This window comes from Phocoena sinus, chromosome 1 (assembly GCF_008692025.1).
Source record: "Phocoena sinus isolate mPhoSin1 chromosome 1, mPhoSin1.pri, whole genome shotgun sequence".
Lineage (NCBI taxonomy): Eukaryota > Metazoa > Chordata > Mammalia > Artiodactyla > Phocoenidae > Phocoena > Phocoena sinus.
Genome location: NC_045763.1, coordinates 54,113,214 through 54,137,976, shown reverse-complemented (window position 1 = coordinate 54,137,976; position 24,763 = coordinate 54,113,214). Strand labels below are relative to the sequence as shown.

The following is a 24,763-nucleotide window of genomic DNA, read 5'->3' as shown; positions in this document are numbered from 1 at the left end:
ACTTTCCCCAAACATTAACATATTTTATCCTTTTAACAGCATTTCAGTAAAAAGTAAACAACATGAGGTAGTTTACTTTGAAGGCACTTTTATTTTATTAGGAAATTAAGGTCGCTATTTAATCCCCAATAGAGTTTGAAAATTACTATAGATACTGGTCATTAAACAGAATACCCATAACAATAAAACAAAGCAACATTCCGGACAATAGCTGCATCATGATCAGATGATTTACTGAAGGACTAGTGAGAAACAAATCAAACAGAGAATTTTCCTTCCTTGAAACACATCCCCAATGAGATGAGACATGGCAGACATGCACCCCAAGTATATACCTATGTTAAATTTTCCCACCTATCTTTTTTAAGTAGTCATTTTAAATATTGAAATGTTCCTTAAGAACTTATTTTAATATTGCAACTAATAATTCATAGTATATATTCAATCAAGAAATATTTAATCAGTGCCTATACAGGGTGCAATGTAGGAACAAAAATGTGTAAAACATGGTCTCTACTTTCATCATTTACAGTATAATTGGGATAAGCTAAATACTTATGAAAAATCTAATTATAAATGGTATTGGGAAAACTGGACAGCCGCATGCAAAAGAATAAAATTGGACTACTATCTTATACCATACACAATAATTAAATCAAAATCGATCATCAAAGATTTGAACACAAGACCTGAAACCACAAACTCCTAGAAGAAAACAGGCGGAAAGCTCCTTGACATTGGTCTTGGTGATAATTTTTTCAATTTGACACCACAAGGCAACAAAAGCAAAAATAAACAAATGAGAATACATCAAACTAAAAAGCTTCTGTACAGCAAAGGAAACCATCAACAAAATAGAAAGGTAACTTACCAAATAGAAGAAAATATTTGCAATCATATATCTGATAAGGGGCTAATATCCAAACTATACAAAGATCTCACATAATTCAACATCAAAAAAACAAATAATCCAATTAAAAAAATGGGCAGAAGATCTGAAGAGACATTTTTCCAAAGAAGCCATACAAATGGCCAACAGGTACATGAAAAGGTGCTCAACATCACTAATCATCAGAGAAATGCAAATCAAACCACGAGATATCATCTCACACCTGTTAGAATGGTTATTATCAAAAAGACAAGAAACAACAAATGTTGTTGAAGATATGGAGCAAAGGGAACCCTTGTGCACTGTTGCTGAGAATGTAAGTTGGTGCAGCCACTAAGGAAAACAGTACAGTGGTTCCTCAAAAAATTAAAAACAGAACTACAATGTGATCCAGCAATTCAACTTCTGGGTATTTATCTGAAGAAAACGAAACCACTATCTCAAAAAGATAAATGCACCCCTTTAATCACTGCAGCATTATTTACAATAGCCAAAATATGGAAACAACCTAAGTGCCCATCAATGGATAATGGATAAAGAAAATGTGGTACGTATATACAGTGGAATATTATTTAGCCATAAAAAAGAATGAAATCTTGCCATTTGTGACAACATGGAGAGACCCTGAGGGTGTTATGCGAAGTGAAATAAGTCAGACAGAGAAAGACACATACTGTATGATCTCACTTATATGTGGACTCTAAAAAGCAGAACAAAATGAATAAACAAAACACCAAGCTCACAGATACACAGAACAGACTGATGACTGGCAGAAGTGGGATGGGGGGACACAATGGGTGAAGAGTGCTAAAACTGCCAGCTGTAAGATAAATAAGTCATAAGGATATAATGTACAGCATGGGGATGGGCACTATAGTTAATAATACTGTATTGTATATTTGAAAGTTCTCATCACAAGAAAAAAATTTTTCTAACTATATATGGTGACGGATGCTAACTAGACTAATTATGGTGATCATTCACAATATATACAAATATTGAATCATTATGTTATACATCTGAAACTAATATAATGTTATATATCAATTATACCTAAATTTTTAAAAAGGTCTGACCAAATAAATGGATAAAAAGTAGAATTATATAATACATTCCTCACCTGTACAATCTTGCGCAACATAAATAGTTATTCCTTGTAAATCTGGGTGTCTTGCTTCTTCAACTGCTTTTCTAAGAAAATAACAAGCATTATCCTTTAAAATCCTAACTAACATTTCCAGTTAATAACAAACAATTTAATTTAAGGGAAAAGAAAGCCATCATTTTCTTGACTTTCCTATTTACCCTATAGTGTCTCCTTTCAAAACTATCATCTGAATGGTATCAAAAATCAAGTCAATTTTTTCAAAGTAGAATATTACACTAAATTACTCAAAAAACATAAAAACATAAGTTTAAAAAACATATTTTAAAATTCTTGGGTACAAAGGTGTGAACCCCACCCTGCCCCCCAAAAAAGAATTTCTCTCAAACTCACCTGGCTATATTAAATGTTTTCTACCCAGTGGTATTACAATATGCTTCAAGGTTTGCTTCATATTAACTTACATTACTGACTAGCGAAGTATAATTGTCCTCTGGTACATTTATGATAGATTTTTTCTTTTCTTTAAACAATAGCATGACTTTTTTCCTTCATTCAAAAACCTATATGACCTGAACAAATGAATTTCCAACTTTCAAGTCTGAGAACTCTATTAAGTAAAATTGCAAATTGAAAAATATTTCCAAGCGAGTATAATATTCTCAATGGTGCACATGAACTGAAAAAAAATCACAACAATATATGTAAAAGGAAATTACACAAATTGTGGAAAAATACTTTTATTTAACTGTATCTTTATAATTTTTTAACTTAACATGCCTTATTATGCATGTTTGTATGTGCCAATATAAAAGAGGGATGGGAAAACTATGGCCCATAGTCCAAGTATGACCTGTGGCCTGTTTCTGTACAGCCTGCAAGCTAAGAATGGCTTTTACAGTTTTCAACGACTGTAAAACAAAAAAAGAAAAAAAAAAGAGCAAAATGAGCAATAGAGCCCTTATATAGCCTGCAAAGCCTAAACTATTTACCATTAGGCCTTTTATAGAAAAAGTGTTCTGATCCCTGGGATACAGAACATAACATCTTGAAGAGTAGAAACCATGCTTTTATGATTATGTTTTTATACATGTCATACCAAGCTGGACCTGACATTATTAACAATCCATTTAATAATATTAGGCAACTACTTTTTCAACTATAAGCATCTGACCTATAAAATATAAAAGCCTGTTAATAAGCAAAAAAAACCTTTGTACTAATTTGGATTTTGTATATTATTCTAAATAGACTAAATTTACTATAACATGCTGTACTTGGATGACAATATTAATGATTCAGTTAATAATAATAGTGGGACACAATAAATATGACAACTTTTTTAAAAACTTAAGTAGCATCCAAATAATTGGCACATAAAAAGCTGAGGTATAGTGAAATCTGACTTTCGACTTTTTTCTAACTACTCTGAATGTCACAGATACTTTATTTTACTATGATATAATTATAATATTAATAGTCCCATATATTTACAATTCACAAGAATTTGATGTGTGCAAAGAAATGCTGAAAACATCAATTTTAGCTCTTGACATTTCATTACACTATCAGTACATTACAGCCCCCAGGTTACACTATTAAAAACAAAACAACTATAATGTTATTATGCATGTTCCAAGGTTGAAAGAGTTGTTAGTTTTTAGAACATTTCAATAAGGTAGTCTAATGAAAACCTGGTTAGAAAGAGACCTTGGATATCTACACCTATGAGCAAAAGAAGAAAAATTTGTCAGTAGATAAATGTAACTAGAGTCACAATATATCTTGTTTTTTCCCTAACAGTAAATGAAAGCTACTTTATGAATATTCTCATACAGTTAGACTTTAAAAGTTCCAATAATATATATGCACTGCAAAAATCACTATCTCTGAGCCTGAGGACCTCTGTCACAAGATGAAAGATTTTAAAACAATTTTACCTTAAAATGTGAGCAACCACAGCTGGTCCATACCAATCTCCAGCTTTTTTCCCAGACTTCTTTCCATATTCTATTAGTTGATGTAAACCAAAGAGAGCCAAGGGGGAATCACCAAACCAAGAGATGATTTTCCTGTGATAAATTTCATTTTGCATTTCACGATCATCAGAATATCTCCCGATTGTTCCCTTCAGAGAAATTGTTGGGGTTTTGAGTTCTCTTTCCGCTGAAAGCGATGCTTCGAAGGATGCAGTAAATTTTTTTACAGTGTTGGAAGTCCATGATTCAGAGTCTGAATTTTCAATGTTCAAAGCATCAGGCCAGGTCCAAGCTACAGCAGTTCCAAAACAAGGTGTTCAGATCTTTTAAATAGTTAGACTTTAACAATTCTACTAAAATAAGCATGTAGCATTTAAAGTCCTGTGGGTTACTAAACTAAAATAGCAAAGTCAGAAATAGGCAAATTTATAGTGATAGAAAGTAGATTAATGGTTGCTATTGGGAATGACTGCTAATGGGTATGAGGTTTCTTTGGGGGAAGATGAAAATCCTAAAATTAGATTATGGGGATAATTGTAGAACTCTGTAAATAAACTAAAAACCACTGAATTGTTGTTCACTTTAAATGAGTGAAATTATGGTATGTTGATTATATCTAAGTAAAGCTGTGTAAAAAAAAAAATAAAGGTACAAGCAGAGGAAACATGCCAATATACCAATGATGTTTACTTTTGAGTTGAAATATTATTCTCCAGACTTTTCTGTAGTTTCTAAAATTTTTTAAATGGGGATATATTACATATAATCAGGAAAAAATTACCGTAATGAAAGAGAAAAAAATAGTAAACTTAGGTACAAATGGACAATTCTGGAATATGTTTTTCTTTCTTTTCTTTTCTTTTTTTTTTTTGCGGTACGTGGGCCTCTCACTGTTGTGGCCTCTCCCGTTGCAGAGCACAGGCTCCGGACGCGAAGGCTCAGCGGCCACGGCTCACGGGCCTAGCTGCTCCGCAGCATGTGGGATCTTCCCGGACCGGGGCACAAACCCATGTCCCCTGCATCGGCAGGTGGACTCTCAACCACCGTGCCACCAGGGAAGCCCCTTTCTTTTCTTTTTTTTGACAGTGTTAAGGTGGAATAAAGACTTTTGTATTCCATTACCAGTACTGCTCACCAGACATCCAGTCTTGACTACCCAAAGGCACAATAAACATATTCAACTAACAATCATAGTATTTATGAGAGTTTAACTTCAGAAAGTGGATTTTGTTTTGGTTATACGTTAAAATAGAAGTTTGACCTGGAAGTTGAATATTTCTTTACAAGGTGTTTTTTTTCTTATACAGTCCTTTAAAAATAACTTTATTATTTAGGGAGTAACATCCATTCTCTAGTAAATGAAGTTAATAAATGAGTCATTAGAGATCAAAGATCCCCCCCAAAATCAATTATATCACTACCTCACTGTTTTCAATAACACAACAGTCCCCAAACATTCATATAATTTCAAGCTAACAAAATGAGTCACAGATTCAGAGACCTAGTCAGAAGTGTGAAAAGTATTCCAATTCTTATCCATGATTGCATGAGACTATAAATAAATCATCCCAGAAAAAGTTGAAAAATTCCTTTTCCTTGCAATATCCACACTGCTCTTGAATAAACATTCTCTCCAAATGATCTCATCAATAATCCCTACAGAAAGGTTATTAAATATTTGCCATGCATTGCAGAAAATTGTCTGACACTTAAAAAATATAACGACACTTAGTAATAACCAGATATGACAGCCTAAGATGGTAAACTAAAATCCTCCTACAAATGTACACATTATATAAAAATGAACTAATAGAACTGGTAAGAAAGGTGGCACATTGGAAAACATAGATATATGTAAGTTAGTATCAATGACATTTCTAAGAGTCTAAAAGTCTAAGCAAGATGACCTTATTAAGAAAATGTCCTAATCAATTTAACTGATTATAATCACATTTATAAAGATAAAAATAATTTTAAAGCATAAAACTGTAAAATTTCTTAAGATTTAAATAATGTAAAAACATTAACTGCTCAATAATTTTCTGCTCAAAGTCACTGCTGTTGACCTGCCCAGAATTTACTGAACTGGAGATAATCTAGAGTTCAATCAAGAAGAACGACATGATAACAGCAACAAAAAATCCAAAGACTACTAAAATTTGAATTTAATTAATTCATAGTGGTAGTCATGAATAATACTTATGTTTAACCTGTATGTTTGAAAGGTGAATGGCCCAGTCCAACAAAGATGTTACATGCTAGATTAGTTACAACTTTAGAAGACATAGGGGACTCAGGATATTAACATCAGGGAATTTTATTCAGTTTGCAAGCTAGAGTTCAAATTTAAAAAACAGTAACAATAACAAAACCCCCCAAAACCAGAGATTTGATTTACCTCTACCAAGGAAGTGTAGTATGAGTCCTTGAGCCAACAGCATCTGGCCAGTTCTTAGTGTACAGCCCCAACCACAGTCCGTTGTCAAAGCTGAGCCTTCTATTGGAGGAAACTCTTCCCTGTAGGTAAGCCATATTCTTGAAATGAAGTCTTTACGAAATTCTTCTACACTTCCCGCAATCACATGATCTTCTATTGTACATCCTGAGCTTACAGGTAACAGTTCATTTTCATCTACAAAATAAAAATATAAACTATACTCTAAATAAATGCAAAGAAATGTCAATAATGGTACTATATTCCCATTACTCTCAATATGGAGCACAGCACAATCTTTCTAATTCTTTTTTTTCAATTAAAATGAAGATAAGTCTCATATTCTGCCTATTCAGGCTGCTATGAAAATCAAATGAGAATGAATGCTGAAATGTTCTGTACACTCTGGTGCTAACTAATATAAGGTATTATCAGTACTACCGTTGTTAATAATACCCTATATTCCAAATATAATCAACTCTCTTATGAGGACGTAATATAAAAATATATTTTCTTATTGCCTCATTTGGCTCAGGATATAGATATTAGTGCTCTCTAAAATGAGATTTGCAAATAAAATATCGTGATTTGTCAATATGTAAAAATGTATGTAATCACATAACTAGTTCTTAAAATCAAATAAAATGTGCACATTGTATTTATTGTCATGAATATTTATACTCAAATTATAAAATCAAAACTAACAAGCTAAACAGTAAGAATATAAAATTCTTAAATATATTCATATCCTTTCATGTTGAAGTATATACTTTTTTAAATTGTTGTGACCCACATATATCATTTTTAAAGGCTTTTCCAAACTGATTGCCTCCTATGCAATTTCTATGTGAAGACTATGGTCACTATTTGCCCAATAATTTACAAAAGACTAGTGCTCAAAAGGAACTAACATTTCTTGATTCTTCCAGACAGAAAGTCTTAGTCATCTTTTCAACCTCAGCATGAAGCACAGTGCCTAGCACAAATAGATCCTAATAAATGTTGGCTGGTTTGGGTGGGTGGATGAATAGGTAGATAAATCTCCCCATAACTCTCAATTCCAAGGAGTTTAGTTTCTAATGCCCTTCTAAAGGATGTTAAAGCAGTTTTATCATGCTTTTATCCCTCATCTTTCCTGCACCTATCCCTTTTCAAGCTCATTCTGAAAAAAATTACAATCACCCAAACTTCATCATATTCAGCTTAATGGAGCTATGTTGTAGCATATAGTGTCAGTGGTAATTTAAAGAATACATGCCAGGGAGACATTCAAGATGGCAGAGGAGTAAGATGTGGAGATCACCTTCCTCCCCACAAATACATCAAAAATACATCTACATGTGGAACAACTCCTACAGAACACCTATTGAACGCTGGCAGAAGACCTCAGACTTCCCAAAAGGCAAGAAAATCCCCACGTACCTGGGAAGGGCAAAAGAAAAAAGAAAACACAGAGACAAAAGAATAGGGACAGGACCTGCCCCTCTGGGAGGGAGCTGTGAAGAAGGAAAGGTTTCCACACACTAGAAGCCCCTTCACTGGTGGAGACGGTGGGGGCGGGGGTGACGTTGGAGGAAGCTTCAGAGCCACGGAGGAGAGCGCAGCAACAGGGGTGCAGAGGTCAAAGTGGAGAGATTTCCTCACAGAGGATCACTGCCGACCAGTAGTCACCAGCCCGAGAGGTTTATCTGCTCAACCACCGGAGCGGGTGGGGGCTGGGAGCTGAGGCTTGGGCTTCGGTCGGATCCTAGGGAGAGGACTGGGGTTGGCTGCGAGAAGACAGCCTGAAGGGGGCCAGTGCACCACAGCTAGCTGGGAGGGAGTCCGGGAAAAAGTCTGGACCTGCTGAAGAGACAAGAGACCATTGTTTCGGGGTGCATGAGGAGGACTCCTTTCCTGTGTGCCCACAGAAGGCAAAGTACCACCTAAGTGAGCTCCAGAGATGGGAGCAAGCTGTGGCTATCAGCTTGGACCCCAGAGATGGGCACGGAATGCTAACGCTGTCGCCGCTGCCACCAAAAATCCTGTGTGCAAGCACAGGTCACTACCCACACCCCCCCACTGGGAGCCTGTGCAGCCGGCCACTGCCAGGGTCCCAAGATCCAAGGACAACTTCCCAGGGAGAACACATGGTGTGCCTCAGGCTGTTGCAATGTTATGCCAGCCTGTGCTGCTGCAGGCTCGCCCCGCACTCCAATTATGACTATTGTACCCTCTTTCTCCCTGGCCTGAGTGAGCAAGAGACCCCTAATCAGTCGCTGCTTTAACCCCCTCTTGTCTGAGCAGGGAACAGATGCTTGAGGGTGACATACATGCAGAGGTGGGGCCAAAACCACAGCTGAACCCCAGAAGCTGTGCGAACAAAGAAGAGAAAGGGAAATTTCTCTGTGCAGCCTCAGGAGCAGCAGATTAAATCCCCACAATCAAGCTGAAGAACGCTGCATCTGTGAAATACCTGAATGGATAACAAATGTTCTCAAAACTGAGGCAGTGGGCTTTGGGAGCAAATGTAGACTTGGGGTTTGCTTTCTGCGTCTGATTTGTTTCTGGTTTTTACGTTTCTCTCAGTTTAGTTTTTAGTGCTTGTTATCATTGGTGAATTTGTTTATTGGTTTAGTTGCTCTCTTCTTTTTTTAATTTCTTATTTATTGATTTTTCCCCCCTTGTTTCCCTTTTTGTGAGTGTGTATGCATATGTTTCATTGTGTGGTTTTGTCTGTTTAGGTTCACTTTTACCATTTGTCCTAGGGTTCTGACTGTTCTTTGTTAATTATTATTTCTTTTTTTCTTTTTTTTTTTTTTTTAATGGCTGTGTTGGGTCTTCGTTTCTATGCGAGGGCTTTCTCTACTTGTGGCAAGTGGGGGCCACTCTTCATTGCGGTGCGCGGGCCTCTCACTATCGCAGCCTCTCTTGTTGCGGAGCACAGGCTCCAGATGCGCAGGCTCAGTAATTGTGGCTCATGGGCCCAGCCGCACCGCGGCATGTGGGATCCTCCCAGACCAGGGCTCGAACCCATGTCCCCTGCATCAGCAGCCAGACTTCCAACCACTGCACCACCAGGGAAGCCCCTATTATTTCTTTTTATGAGTGTGTGTGTGTACGTTACTTTGTGTGATTTTGTCTAGTTTTGCTTTTACCATTTGGTTTGGGATTCTATCTGGTTTCTTTTTCCCCCTTTTTTTTTCTTCCGAGCCGTGGGGCTGGCAGGGTTTTGGTGCTCCAGCCGGATGTCAGGCCTGAGCCTCAAAGGTGGGAGAGCCAAGTCCAGGACACTGGACCACCAGAGACCTCCCAGCCCCACATAATATCAATTGGTGAGAGCTCTCCCAGAGATCTCCGTCTCAACGCTAAGACCCAGATCTACCCAATGGCCAGCAAGCTCCAGTGCTGGACACCCCATGCCAAACAACTAGTAAGACAAAAAAACAACCACACGCATAAGCATAAGGGCTGCTTAAACTCATACTAAGTTCACAGACATGCCAAAACACACCACCAGACACAGCCCTGCCTGCCAGAAGATCCAGGCCCACCTACCAGAACCCAGGCACCAGTCCCCTCCACCAGGAAGCTTACACAACACACTGAACCAACCTCACCCATTGGGGGCAGACACCAAAAACAAAAGGAACAAAGAACCCAAAGCCTGTGAAGAGGAGACCCCAAACACAGTAAGTTAAACAAAATGAGAAGACAGAAATATGCAGCAGATGAAGGAGCAAGGTAAAAACCCACCAGACCAAACAAATGAAGAGGAAACAGGCAGTCTAACTGAAAAAGAATTCAGAATAATGATAGTAAAGATGAGCCAAAATCTTGGATATAGAATGGAGAAAATATAGGAAATGTTTAACAAGGACCTAAGAAGAACTAAAGAGCAAACAAACAGTGATGAACAACACAGTAAATGAAATTATAAAGTCTCTAGAAGGAATCAATAGCAGAATAACTGAGGCAGAAGAACAGATAAGTGACCTGGAAGATAAAATAATGGAAATAACTGCCACAGAGCAGAATAAAGAGAAAAGAATGAAAAGAATTGAGGACAGTCTCAGAGACCCTTGGGACAATATTAAACACACCAACACTTGAATTATAGGGCTCCCAGAAGAAGAAGAGAAAAAGAAAGGGTCTGAGAAAATATTTGAAGAGATTATAGTTGAAAACTTCCCTAACATGGGAATGGAAATAGGCAACCAAGTCCAGGAAGCACAGAGAGTCCCATACAGGATAAATACAAGGAAAAACACAGCAAGACATATATTAATCAAACTATCAAAAACTAAATACAAAGAAAAACTATTAAAAGCAGCAAGGAAAAAGCAACAAATTACATACAAGGGAATCCACATACGGTTAACAGCTGAACTTTCAGCAGAAACTCTGCAAGCAGAAGGGAGTGGCAGGACATATTTAAAGTGATGAAAGGGAAAAACCTACAACCAAGATTACTCTACCCCGCAAAGATCTCATTCAGATTCGATGGAGCAATTACAACCTTTACAGACAAGCAAAAGCTAAGAGAATTCAGCACCACCAAACCAGCTTGACAACAAATGGTAAAGGAACTTTTCTGGGCAGGAAACACAAGAGAAGGAAAAGACATACAAAAACAAACTGAAAACAATTAAGAAAATGGTAACAGGAATATACATATCAATAAATGTAAATGTACCTTAAATGTAAATGGACTAAATGCTCCAACCAAAAGACACAGACTGACTGAACAGATACAAAAACAAGACCAATATATATGCTGTCTACAAGAGACCCACTTTAGACCCAGGGACACATTCAGACTGAAAGTAAGGAGATATAAAAAGATATTCTATGCAAATGGAAATCAAAAGAAAGCTGGAGTAGCAATTCTCATATCAGACAAAATAGACTTTAAAATAAAGACTATTTATTACAAGAGACAAAGAAGGACACTACATAATGATCAAGGGATCAGTCCAAGAAGAAGATATAACAATTGTAAATATTTATGCACCCAACATAGGAGCACCTCAGTACATAAGGCAACTGTTAAGAGCCATAAAAGAGGAAATTGACAGTAACACAATCACAGTAGGGGACTTTAACACCCCACTTTCACCAATGGACAGATTATCCAAAATGAAAATAAATAAGGGAACACAGCTTTAAATGATACTTTAAACAGGATGGACTTAATTTTTATAGAACATTCCATCCAAAAACAACAGAATACACTCTCTTCTCAAGTGCTCATGGAACATTCTCCAGGATAGATCATATCTTGGGTCACAAATCAAGCCTTGGTAAATTTAAGAAAATTGAAATCATATCAAGTATCTTTTCCGACCACAATGCTATGAGACTAGATATCAATTACAGGAAAAAAATCAGTAAAATATACAAACACATGGAGGCTAAACAATACACTACTTAATAACCAAGAGATCACTGAAGAAATCAAAGAGAAAATCAAAAAATACCTAGAAACAAATGACAATGAAAACACGACAACCCAAAACCTATGGGATACAGCATAAGCAGTTCTAAGAGGGAAGTTTATAGCAATACAATTCTACCTTAAGAAACAAGAAATATCTCAAATAAACAACCTAACCTTACACCTAAAGCAATTAGAGAAAGAAGAACAAAAAACCCCCAAAGTTAGCAAAGGAAAGGAATCATAAAGATCAGATCAGAAATAAGTGAAAACAAATGAAGGAAAAAATAGCAAAGATCAATGAAACTAAAAGCTGGTTCTTTGAGAAGATAAACAAAATTGATAAACCATTAGCCAGACTCATCAAGAAAAAAAGTGAGAAGACTCAAATCAATCCAATTAGAAATGAAAAAGGAGAAGTAACAATTGACACGGCAGAAACACAAAGGATCAGGAGAGATTACTACAAGCAACTACATGCCAATAAAATGGACAACCTGGAAGAAATGGACAAATTCTTAGAAAAGCACAACCTTCCCAGACTGAACCAGGAAGAAATAGAAAATATAAACAGACCAATCACAAGCACTGAAATTGAAACTGTGATTAAAAATGTTCCAACAAACAAAAGCCCAGGACCAGATGGCTTCACAGGTAAAATCTATCAAGCACTTAGAGAAGAGCTAACACCTATCCCTCTCAAACTCTTCTAAAATATAGCAGAGGGAGGAACACTCCCAAATTCATTCTACCATGCCACCATCACCCTGATACCAAAACCAGACAAAGACGTCACAAAAAAAAGAAAACTACAGGCCAATATCACTGATGAATATAGATGCAAAAATCTTCAACAAAATTCTAGCAAACAGAATCCAACAGCACATTAAAAGGATCATACACCATAATCAAGTGGGGTTTATCCCAGGAATGCAAGGATTCTTCAATATATGCAAATCAATCAATGTGATACACCATATTAACAAATTGAAGGATAAAAACCATATGATCATCTCAATAAATACAGAAAAAGCTTTTGAAAAAATTCAACACCCATTTATGATAAAAACTCTCCAGAAAGTGGGCATAGAGGGAAACTACCTCAACATAATAAAGGCCATATGTGACAAACTCACAGCCAACATCGTTCTCAATGGTGAAAAACTGAAAGCATTTCCTCTTAGATCAGGAACAACACTAGGATGTCCATTCTCACTGCTATTATTCAACATAGTTTTGTAAGTCTTAGGCATGGCAATCAGAGAAGAAAAAGAAATAAATGGAATCCAAATCCGAAAAGAAGTAGTAAAACTGTCACTGTTGGCAGATGACATGATACTATACATAGAGAACCCTAAAGATGCTATCAGAAAACTACTAGAGCTAATAAGTGAATTTGGTAAAATTGCAGGATACAAAATTAATGCACAGAAATCTCTTGCATTCCTATACAGTAATGATGAAAAATCTGAAACAGAAATTAAGGAAACACTTCCAGTTACCATTGCAGCAAAAAGAATAAAATATCTAGGAATAAACCTACGAAGACAAAAGACCTGTATGCAGAAAACTATAAGACACTGATGAAAGAAATTAAAGATGATACAAACAGATGGAGAGATATACCTTGTTCTGGGATTGGAAGAGTCAACATTGTGAAAAAGGCTATACTACCCAATGGACTTGAGGACACGGGGAGGGAGAAAGGTAAGCTGGGATGACATGAGAGAGTGGCATGGACATATATATTACCAAATGTAAAACAGATACCTAGTGGGAAGAAACCACATAGCACAAGGAGATCAGCTTGGTGCTTTGTGACCACCTAGAGGGGTGGGATAGGGAGGGTGGGAGGCAGACGCAAGAGGGAGGAGATATGGGGATATATGTATATGTATAGCTGATTCACTTTGTTATACAGCAGAAACTAACACAACAATGTAAAGCAATTATAATCCGATAAAGATGTGAAAAAAAATTTTTTTTAATTAAAAAAAAGGGCTTCCCTGGTTGGCGCAGTGGTTGAGAGTCCGCCTGCTGATGCAGGGGACATGGGTTCGTGCCCCAGTCCAGTAGGATCCTGCATGCTGTGGAGCGGCTGGGCCCGTGGGCCATGGCCACTGGGCCTACGCGTCTGGAGCCTGTGCTCCGCAACGGGAGAGGCCACAACAGTGAGAGACCCAAGTACCGCAAAAAAAAAAAGACGTGGCACATACATACAGTGGAATATTACTCAGCCATAAGAAGAAACAAAATTGAGTTACTTGTAGTGAGGTGGATGGACCTAAAGTGTGTCATACAGAGTGAAGTAAGTCAGAAAGAAAAAAACAAATACCATATGCTAACACATATGTATGGAATCTAAAGAAATGGTTCAGATGAACCTAGGGGCAGGATAGGAATAAAGACGCAGACTAAGAGAATGGACTTGAGGACATGGCGGGTGAGGGTAAGCCGGGATGAAGTGAGAGAGTAGCACTGACACATATACACTACCAAATGTAAAACAGATAGTGGGAAGCAGCTGCATAGCACAGGGAGATCAGCTTGGTACTTTGTGACCACCTAGAGGGGTGGGATAGGGAAGGTGGGAGCGAGGAGCAAGAGGGAGAGGTATGGGGATATATGTATACATATAGCTGATCCACTTTGCTATACAGCAGAAACTAACACAACATTGTAAAGCAATTATATTCTAATAAAGATGTTAAGAAAAAAAAAACGAATACATGGCAAGCCTCTATTATCAATGAATTTCTCTGAAGATTAGAGTTTAAATTTAATTCCAAATAAAAATAAAAATACCTGAAAACTGAATATGGCACTACAAGTAAGTCCAAAATTTCTACTTTGGAGACACTTAAATTTGTTTGAAATTGGATATAATAACACATAACTCTCACAGCTCATCCTGAGGCTTGCCAAACACATAGTTCTAATCTCCTATCTTGACAAAGTGATTAATTCCTTATCCTTTTAAGATCTAGTCTCCTCTTAATATTTACTCTAAATATTATTGTGAAACTGTTCATACTAAATGAACTTTGTTGTCTTGTTGACTTTCCACTATAATACTACTCCTGCTATTCCACTTTTTGACTGACTTTCCTTTTCACAGTATTAACTAATTATATCTAGAATGCTTTTTATCTATATTTGCTCCCCCTCCAGATTTCAAGTATTCTAGAGGAGAAGAAATATGTTTATCTTCTAGACCTCTGAATGTTCAGCGCCTAACACAGAGTTCAGTCCATAGTAGATACACAATAAATATTTGTTTTGCTTTGCTTTTGTTTTCTATGATGGAAAAGACTTCTGAGCAGACATTTATGAAGAGTGAGAATGCCTGAAAGAATCACTACAAAGAATGAGAAAGAAAGCTGATAAAGGAAATAGAAGAGACCTGCTAGCAATATTGAGGGCTCAGTCAAGGGTGCTTATCGCAATCAAAAATCACAATTATACCGCAACTAGAGAAAGCCCACGCACAGCAACAAAGACCCAATGCAGCCAAAAATAAATAAATAATTTTTTAAAAAAAATCACAATTAAACAAGCTAATATGAGAAATAATCAAAAGTACAACAAACTGCAGAAATAAATTCTGAAAGAGTATAACTATTGTAATTATCAGGTATGGGATAAAATAAGTATGCATATGTTTAAAAAGTAGAAGGTACTGAAAGGTGGACAAATAAAAGAAAACAATTAAAATTGACCAGGCACATGTAAAGGAAAACCAAATAAAACTACTAGAAATGAAAAATGTAATAAATGAAAGTAGAAATTTGGTATAAGTTAAACAGAAAATTATACAAACCTCAGAAGATAATCAAGGAACCAGAAAAACTAAAGAAATTACTCAGAACACAGCACAGAGAGAAAAAATAACAGAAAATATAAAAAACAAGAATTTCAGGGCTTCCCTGGTGGCGCAGTGGTTGGGGGTCCGCCTGCCGATGCAGGGGACGCAGGTTCATGCCCCGGTCCGGGAGGATCCCACATGCCGCAGAGCGGCTGGGCCTGTGAGCCATGGCCGCTGGGCCTGCGCGTCCGGAGCCTGTTGCTCCGCGGCGGGAGAGGCTACAGCGGTGAGAGGCCCACGTACCGCAAAAAAAAAAAAAAGAATTTCAGAGACATGAAAAAAAACCTAACAGAAAGACTTATCAGAGATGCAAAAGAAGAGAACAAGAAGAATGGAGAAAAACTATAATTAAAAGTGGCTGAAATTTCTTCAGATTTTAAGAAATATATGATTCTGAGTAGAATAAAGTGATATCCACATGAAAGACAAAGAGCTGATCTTAGAAGCAACCAGAGAGAAAAAACATAGAAATGATAGCTTCAAAACACTAGAGAGACTATCTTTTCCTAAAGTGAGCAAAGATTTACTAATCAGAACACAAAAAGTACTAACCATTTAAGAAGATAAAAAAGTTAACCAGACTATATTAAAATTAAGAACTATGCTCTTCAAAAGATAAACTGAGTGAAAAAGTAACGGAGTAGGAGACAACATTTCCTATAGACATATCCAAAAAAGGATTCATATCCAGAATATATTAAGAAAACCTAGAGAGATAATCTAATAGAAGACATATATAAATGAAAAAATATTTATGAAAATATGCTCAATTTCCTAAGTTAGACAAACGCAAATTAAAATAAAATGTGGCTCTAATAAACATGGAAAAATACCAAGTACTGGTGAGCTGAGAGCAAGCAGAATTTGCATACACACCTGGTAGAAATACAAATTGGCACAACTGTTTTATAAAACTATTTGGTAGTATATACTGAGGCTGAACATATGAATACCCTATTACCCACCAATTACATTCCCAGGTATACATACTGAATGAAAATCCATACACATGTTCATTCACCAAAGCACATGTACTAGAATATTCAAGCAGGGTCCTTAACGATTGCCAAAAATTGAAAACTATCCAATGCCCACCAAGAGTAAAATGGATGAAGTGTGGCATATTCACACAATGCAATACTCAGAATAAAAAAATATCCAGCTCCCAACAAGGTAAATAACACAACGTCTGGCAATCAATCAAGCATGCAAATAGGCAGGAAAACACAAGCCAAAATGAGAATACTCAACCAAACAAAAGTGAACCCAAACTAACACAAATGCTGGAATTAGCAAACAAGTACATTGAAACAGGTATTACAATATTACATATGTTCAAAAAGATAAGTAGAAGATTAAGTAAGGAAGGAAGATAAGTAAGGAAGATTTTTTTAATGGATATATAAACTACAACGTCCAAGACGAAAAATATACTGACTAGGATTTATGGCAGATTAGACATTGCTGAGGAAAAGATCAAAAGATTAGTGAACTTGAAGACACAGCAATAGGAACTATCCAAATTAAAACGCAGAGAGGAAAAAGAATTTTTTTAAAAAATAAAAGCACATCCGTGAGATGTGGCACAATTTCATTCATGCTAATATATGTTCAATTGGAGACCCAGAAGGAGAGGGAAGAGAGGGGAAGACAAAAAATATCTGAAGACAAAATGGCTGAAAAAATTCAAAACTGGTGAAAACTATGAAACAACAGTTTCAAGAAATTCAACAAAACCCAAGCACAAGAAATATGAAGAAAACTATACTTCACATCATAATCAAATTGTTCCAAACTAGTGATAAAAAAAAAAATCTTAAAAGTAGTCAAGAAAAAAAAGCCACATTATGTACACAGAAAGATAAGGATGACCTCAGATTTCTCCCTGGAAACAAAATAAACAAAAAGATAGCAGGGCAACATCTTTAAAGCTACTGAAAGAAAAAAAATAATCAACCCAAAATTCTACACCCAGCAAAAATATCTTTCAAAAATGAAAGCAAAACCCTTTTTCAGAGACACAAAAGCTGAAGGAGTATATGACCAGCACACCTTGCACTATAAGAAATGTTAAAATAAGTCTTTCAAGCAGGAAAATAATGGATTTTAGCAGATAGAAATATGGATTCACACAAAGGAACGAAGAACACCAAAAATGATAACTATATGGGCAAGTATATTATTTTTCTTATTACTTAAACCTCTTTAAGTAATTGACTTAAGTAATTGACATTGACTGTTTAAACAAAAATAATAACAATGTATTATGGCATGTATAAGAAATAAAATGTATGACACCAGTAGCATAAAGACCAGGAGGAGGGAAGTGAAGTACACTACTCTAACGTTCTTATACTATATGTGAGTTGGTATAATATCATTGAAGGTAGACTGTGATAAATTAAAGATATACCCTAAAACCTTAAAGTAACCCAGTAAAATAACACAATAAAAAGTTACAGCTAATCAGCCAACAAAGAGATAAAATAGAAATCAAAAAGTATTCAATCTGAAAAAAGGTAGAAAAAGAGGAAAAGGGAACAAAGAGCAGATTTAACAAATAGAAACCAAACAGTGAGATAACAGACAAACCTAACTATATCAATAATCATATAAAATGTGAATACAGGCATACCTTGTTTTTGTTCTTCACTTTATTGTGCTTTGCAAATACTGCGTTTTTTACAAATTGAAGGTTTGTGGTAACCCTGTGTTGTTAGATGATATTAGCATTTTTTAGCCATAAAGTATTTTTTAATTAAGGTACATATATTATTTTTTTAGACATAATGCTATTGTATACTTAATAGACTATAATACAGTATAAACATAACTTTGATATACAATGGGAAACCAAAAAATTTGTGCAACTTACTTTATTGAAATATTTGCTTTATTGCAGTGGTCTGGAACCAAAGCCACAATATCTCTGAGGTATGCCTGTAGTCTAAACAACTTAATTAAAAGGCAGAGATTATCAGATTGTATAAAAAAGCAAGACCCAACAATTTACTTCCTACAGGAAACAAACTTTAAATATAAAGAAAATAGATTAAGTGTAAAAGAACATAAAAAGATATACCATATAACCCTAAGCAAAAGAAAGCTTAATATCAGACAAAGTAGATTTCAGACCAAAAAAGTATCACCAGGAATAAAGAAGGGTTTTATAATTATAAAGGGGTCAATTCATTAACTGACCATAACAACTCTAAATGTTAATGTACCCAATAACAAAGCTTCAAAATTGAAGAAGCAAAAACTGATAGAATTACAAGGAGAAATAAACAAATCCACAATTATAGTCAGAGATTTCAATATCCCTCTCATAAAAATTGGTAGAACAAGTAGGACAGAGCAAGAATAGAGAAGACTTGAACTCAACCAACTTGACCTAACTGCCCTTATAGAACATTCCAGTAACAATACATATTCTTCTCAAGCACACAAAGAACATTTACCAAGTTATACCATATTTAGACCATAAAGCAAGTCTCAATAACTTCAGAGATTAGAGTCATAAAAATATTTTCTCTGACCACAAAGGAATTAAATTAATAATCAATAACAGAACAAGATCTGGAAATTTTCCAAATTAAGTAATATACCTATAAATAATTGATTGCATCCTGCACACCCTTTCTTACTAAATGGCAAAAGTCATGTTTCAAAAAATTCCAAATTGTGGGATCTTATTTCCACAACATTTGGGCATAATCTTGGCAACATGTGGAATAACCAAGATCCCTGAAAACAGTAAAGATAGTACAAGAACCAAGAGCACGCAAAGGAAGACCCCTTGATACCTTACTTTCATGCCCTTTATGTCCTATAAAGAGATCCCTAGGCAAAGCTCCACCCTGGGCTGGTTTCAGTGCAGAAAAAACTTTTATTATTTTCTAGCCTCTGTGCTACCCTCTCTACTTCTTAAAAAGCTTTTTTTCCCCCTTTTTTCCATGCACTATTTTGGGGTTTTTTTGTCCATAGCTTAGAATCATTGTCTATAGATGCTCCTCAGCCCCAAAATTAGGAAGGAGAGAGCCTTATCTCTGTTATTCATGTTAAATCATTTGGGCCCCTAAGATAGAACTGGTATACTAGAGATAACCACAGATACAGTTTTTCCTTAATGGTCTCTGGGCCCATCATGTCCTGAACCATCTAAGAGAAAATCTGGTGGAGATTGACCAATGCACAGTAAATCAAAAAGCTGTGAGTACATAATGACACACAGAGAGAAAAGATTAGCATTAAAATATTTCAAATGCGATAAATAGAATATTATATTTCTGTTGAAGCTATAAAGAAAGTCATGACAAAACAGGGCAATAACCTTAGGACAAGTGTTATGAAATAGAAATTCACCAAAGTCATACCATAATTATAGGATTAATAAACCTTTATATAATATGGGTTTGTATACCCACAATAGGAGAAATAATAAAGAAAATTAGCCCCCCATAATCAATAGACCTTTACGTCATATATTTCAAAAGTTTTAAAACTTCATTAACAAAAAAAAAAAATCCTTAATACGTGACTTCCACCATGTCATAATCCCTTTGTTTTTCTGAACAAATATTCTAATTCCCTTTTACCTTATCTTGATTATTATGACTCCTCTTATTTTCAAAATGTATATTTAAATCTCTTTTCAAATGTGTATTTGATCTTATTCAGTGTTATTCCTCCTGTTTTCAGAATTATACTTGACTCACTAAAATTTGTATGCTTTTAAGTACAAGGGCCTCCCCCTCTCTGAGGATACCAAAAAATTCCTAGAAAGGTGTAAGAAGGTGGTTTGGGGTTAACTCATTAGAAAAGAGAATCTATAAAGTGGATGATAAGAACAGAAATATGATATTCTTCTGGCTAATGATTCATTCCCTTCATTCTGCATGTAGATATTTTTAAACATGAAAAGTCGTATTTCAAAAACTTCTGAGAATACAGTCTTATTTCTACAAAAATACAAGAATGTACTATTATACACTATTTAAAAAGGCAAAGCCAAAGCAAACTAAATGTCTAACAATAGTAGAATGAATAATTTGTGGTAATTCATACAATGGAATATTATACAGCAGTAAAAATAAACTAGAACCTACACATAACATGGACAAATCTTTTTTTTTTTTTACATCTTTATTGGAGTATAATTGCTTTACAGTGGTGTGTTAGTTTCTGCTTTATAACAAAGTGAATCAGTTATACATACACATATGTTCCCATATCTCTTCCCTCTTGCGTCTCCCTCCCTCCCTCCCTCCCTATCTCACCCCTCTAGGTGCTCACAAAGCACTGAGCTGATCTCCCTGTGCTATGTGGCTGCCTCCCACTAGCTATATATTTTACGTTTGGTAGTGTATATATGTCCATGCCACCCTCCCACTTTGTCACACCTTACCCTTCCCCCTCCCCATATCCTCAAGTCCATTCTCTAGTAGGCCTGTGTCTTTATTCCTGAACGCGGACAAATCTTAAAAACACAACCTTAAAAGCCATAAGCAAGGCACAGAAGCAAAACAGTTCATTTTCATTTTCAAAAAGGTCAAAAATAGGAAACACTAAATTCCACCACTTTAGGATAGTAGAGTTTTTTGGCATGGGAAGGACTACAGTTGGGTAGAAGCACAAGGAGATTAAAACTTATTCATAATGTTGTACTTCTCTTGTCTAATAGAATTTCATTACTGTTTTTGAAAGTGTATACACAAGGCTTTTGCCTTCTCTGTATATGAGTAATTCATAATTTTAAAAATGTAAAGCTTTTAAATAATATAAAATTATTAAAATAATAAAAATTCATATTCATAATAAAGAAAACAAAGAAGAAAAAGTCCTTCTTCCACTGGATTCTGCCATATCTGCCATATGTCTTATCATGGTACTAAGATAGGCACTTGTTACTATAGGAGAGGTAGATGACGATAAGACCAATATGCTGAGATTAGCAGAGTAGGAAGATGGACAGAACATGGGTCCTTGATGATGTCACAGAGGCACTGATTAACCAACCTAGAGCCATTCCTATGTCAGGACTTCCGCTTGTGAATGATAATAAATACCCTTACTGCTTTTAAGCTATTTTGAAATGGACTTTCTGCTTATTTGATCCAATCACATCCTTTCTAATTTGGTCTCTGTTTATAAGAACCTATACTTCTGTTTTATCATGAATATCATAATGAAATTAATAATTTTGTAATTATTTGTTTAATGTCTCTCATCTACTGGACTGTAAGCTCCTTGAGTGTAAGTACTGTGCCTGCAATACTTTCAGCAGTAACCCCAGTGCCTGGCACATAACAGGCTCTTAATAAATACTTTTGGAATGAATGAATAACCTTATTCATCTAATCCACTAGTAGAGCATACTTGTTTCCAATATTTTTTGTTATTTCAACAAATTTACAATAAACATCCTTGTACAAGTGTTCTACACATATACAGAGAACTTCTCTGGGGTAAATACTTAAAGGTAGAATTGCTAGATACTAAGTTTATGTATTATCAATTTTTCTAAGTACTTTCAAATTCATGAAGAGGTTGTACCAAGTTGCCTCCCATCAGCTGTGTTTGTGAGTTCCTGTTTCTTCACAACCTTGCTAAAATTTGATATCATGAAGCTTTTAAATTTTTGCAAATTTGACAACTAAGAAACAGTATCTCATTTTAATTTGCACTCCCTTTATTACTGTGGTGAACATTTTCTTATGTTTGGCCACTCAAGTTTCTACTTTAAAAGCACCTGTTCATTTCCTTGGCTCATTTTTTTTTGAATTGTCCATGTTTTTCATATTATTTTGTAGTTTCGTATTATTTTGGAGACTAATCCTTTGTCCAAGATATAGATGAAGAGATAACAGATGGACAGATAGATCTTCAATGTACACACACACACACACACACACACACACACACACACACAAACACACATACATATACCAATACAGAGAGAGAAAAAGAGAATGAGAGAGCATATACAAATATCTTCTCTCTCTGTCTTGTTTCTAAACTTTTTTTATGGTGTCTTTCGTGATGCAGATTTTTAAATTTTTATTTGGTCAAATACATCAGTATTTTCCTATATAGGCTGTGTTTTTATGTTTTATAAAAGCAGTTCTTCTCTACCCTGATATCATAACCAATAAATCTTTAAAAGAATACGCTTTGGGGAATTCCCTGGTGGCGCAGTGGTTAAGAATCCATCTGCTAATGCAGGGCACACAGGTTCAATCCCTGGTCTGGGAAGTTCCCACATGCCACCGAGCAACTAAGCCCATGTGCCACAACTACTGAGCCTGTGCTCTAGAGCCCACGAGCCACAATGCTGTGCCACAACTACTGAAACCCGCGTGCCCTAGAGCTCACGCGTCATAACTACTGAGCCCACGCACTGCAACTACTGAAGCCCGTGTGCGATAGGGTCTGCATACCACAGCTACTGAGCCTGCAGGCTGCAACTACTGAAGCCCATGAGCCTAGAGCCCGTGCTCCACAACAAGAGAAGCCACCGCAATGAGAAGCCCGCACACCACAACAAAGAGTAGTCCCTGCTCGCCGCAACTCGAGAAACCGCGTGCATCGCAATGAAGACCCAATACAGCCAAATAAATAAATAAATAGAATACACTTTGGCTTCAAAGAGCCACACTCAGTAAATGCAGGTGAGCTGCTGTTAATTTTACTGCTTTTACTTTTCTATCCTTACCACTCCAGTGAAACTGATCTCTCAAAAGTCATCAGCAATTTCTCATTGACAAATCCTACAGCCTCTAATCAGGTTTTTTCCTGCTTAACCTCTTTTGAGCATTAGGCACTTTGTCCCAACTTTTCTCCTGATAATCTCTTTCCTTCAGTCTCTATGATAAAATACTATCATGGGTTTTGTCCTATATATTGCCTACTCCTTCTCAATTTCATTTACTGATTCTTCTTCATCAGTAGATCCTTAAAGATGAATATTCTCCACCTATACTTTCCATCAATGTGACCTTATTCATTAGCCTCAAATGCTACCTCTTTGAAAATAAAAATAACTAGCCAACCAATTCTAAACCACCTACTTCATTCAGACTGTTTACTCCTGAACGGCCTACTTCAAACACTACATGTCCCCGCAAAATCCACGCTTCCTCTAGTATATCACATTTGGTTACTAACACTACCTATAATCCAAGATAGTAGTCTTTAAGTATTGTTTATCTTCTCTCTCTCATGATCTCAAATCCAATCATTTATCAGATGCTATCGAGTCTACCTTAAAATATCTCAAGTCAATCCTCTCCATTTCCACTGCCGTACATCAGAGTCATCGTATCTTGCCTGATAACTGACTTCCAATGGTTCCTCTACATTGCTATCAGTTATTTTTCTAAGCATGTATTTAGTTATGATTATCATATGCTCCTTCTGGGCAAGATCAATGTCCTAGCTAGCATGTTCTCAATACATGATCACTGAAAATAATTAAATAATTAAATGAATTCTGGTATTTTGTTGCTCAAAAACCTAGGATAATAATAACCATTGTAGTTAAGAAGCTGGGTACACCACCCCCTACCTCTCTGATAACTCAGAAAATTTGCTTGAACCAAAAATTCTGTGACATGTAGAAGTTCAAAGCTAGCCCCCCAGATTTCTGTTAATTCTACACAGCTTAAACTCTCTTGGTTCCTCCCCTCCCTCTTCTAACTCCTACAATGATATGAGATGCCTTTTTCATTCCAGATGCCAAATCCATCCTCTTTCCAAAAGAACTTTTCCTACACCAAGCATTTCATAAACTTACCTGACTTTACTGAAGACCAGAGCACATCAACAAGGAAACTTCTCAGTGGACATGCAGAATCCAACCACCTTTCTGGCTCGCTCTCCTTTCTCCCTCCCGAGGCCCATACCCTTGTCTTTCCCTGTATCCCTACTCCTAGTCCAAAACAAAACAGTCTTCTATTTGTCTCATTTGTATCTCCTATATCATTTACTTTTCATCTCTTGAGTTGAGGACCCCCAAGAATCCATTTACTGCTCAAAGTATTTCTTCCAAAAAATATATAATGCTATCCTTAAAAA

At 36.0% G+C, this 24,763-nt stretch overlaps 1 protein-coding gene across 1 annotated transcript in view; it reads right to left on the bottom strand.

The window, feature by feature from the left end:
• The window catches only part of ATG4C (autophagy related 4C cysteine peptidase), a gene marked incomplete at its 5' end in the record, with an annotated part of 43,201 nt that extends 30,267 nt beyond the window's left edge, over positions 1-12,934 (bottom strand). The window contains 5 exons of the mRNA XM_032603286.1: positions 2,010-2,080; positions 3,935-4,265; positions 6,372-6,632; positions 9,447-9,455; positions 12,931-12,934. Coding sequence (XP_032459177.1) covers positions 2,010-2,080; positions 3,935-4,265; positions 6,372-6,632; positions 9,447-9,455; positions 12,931-12,934 — 676 coding nt within the window. The remainder of the gene's footprint in view (positions 1-2,009; positions 2,081-3,934; positions 4,266-6,371; positions 6,633-9,446; positions 9,456-12,930) is intronic.
• Positions 12,935-24,763: the final 11,829 nt, after the last annotated feature.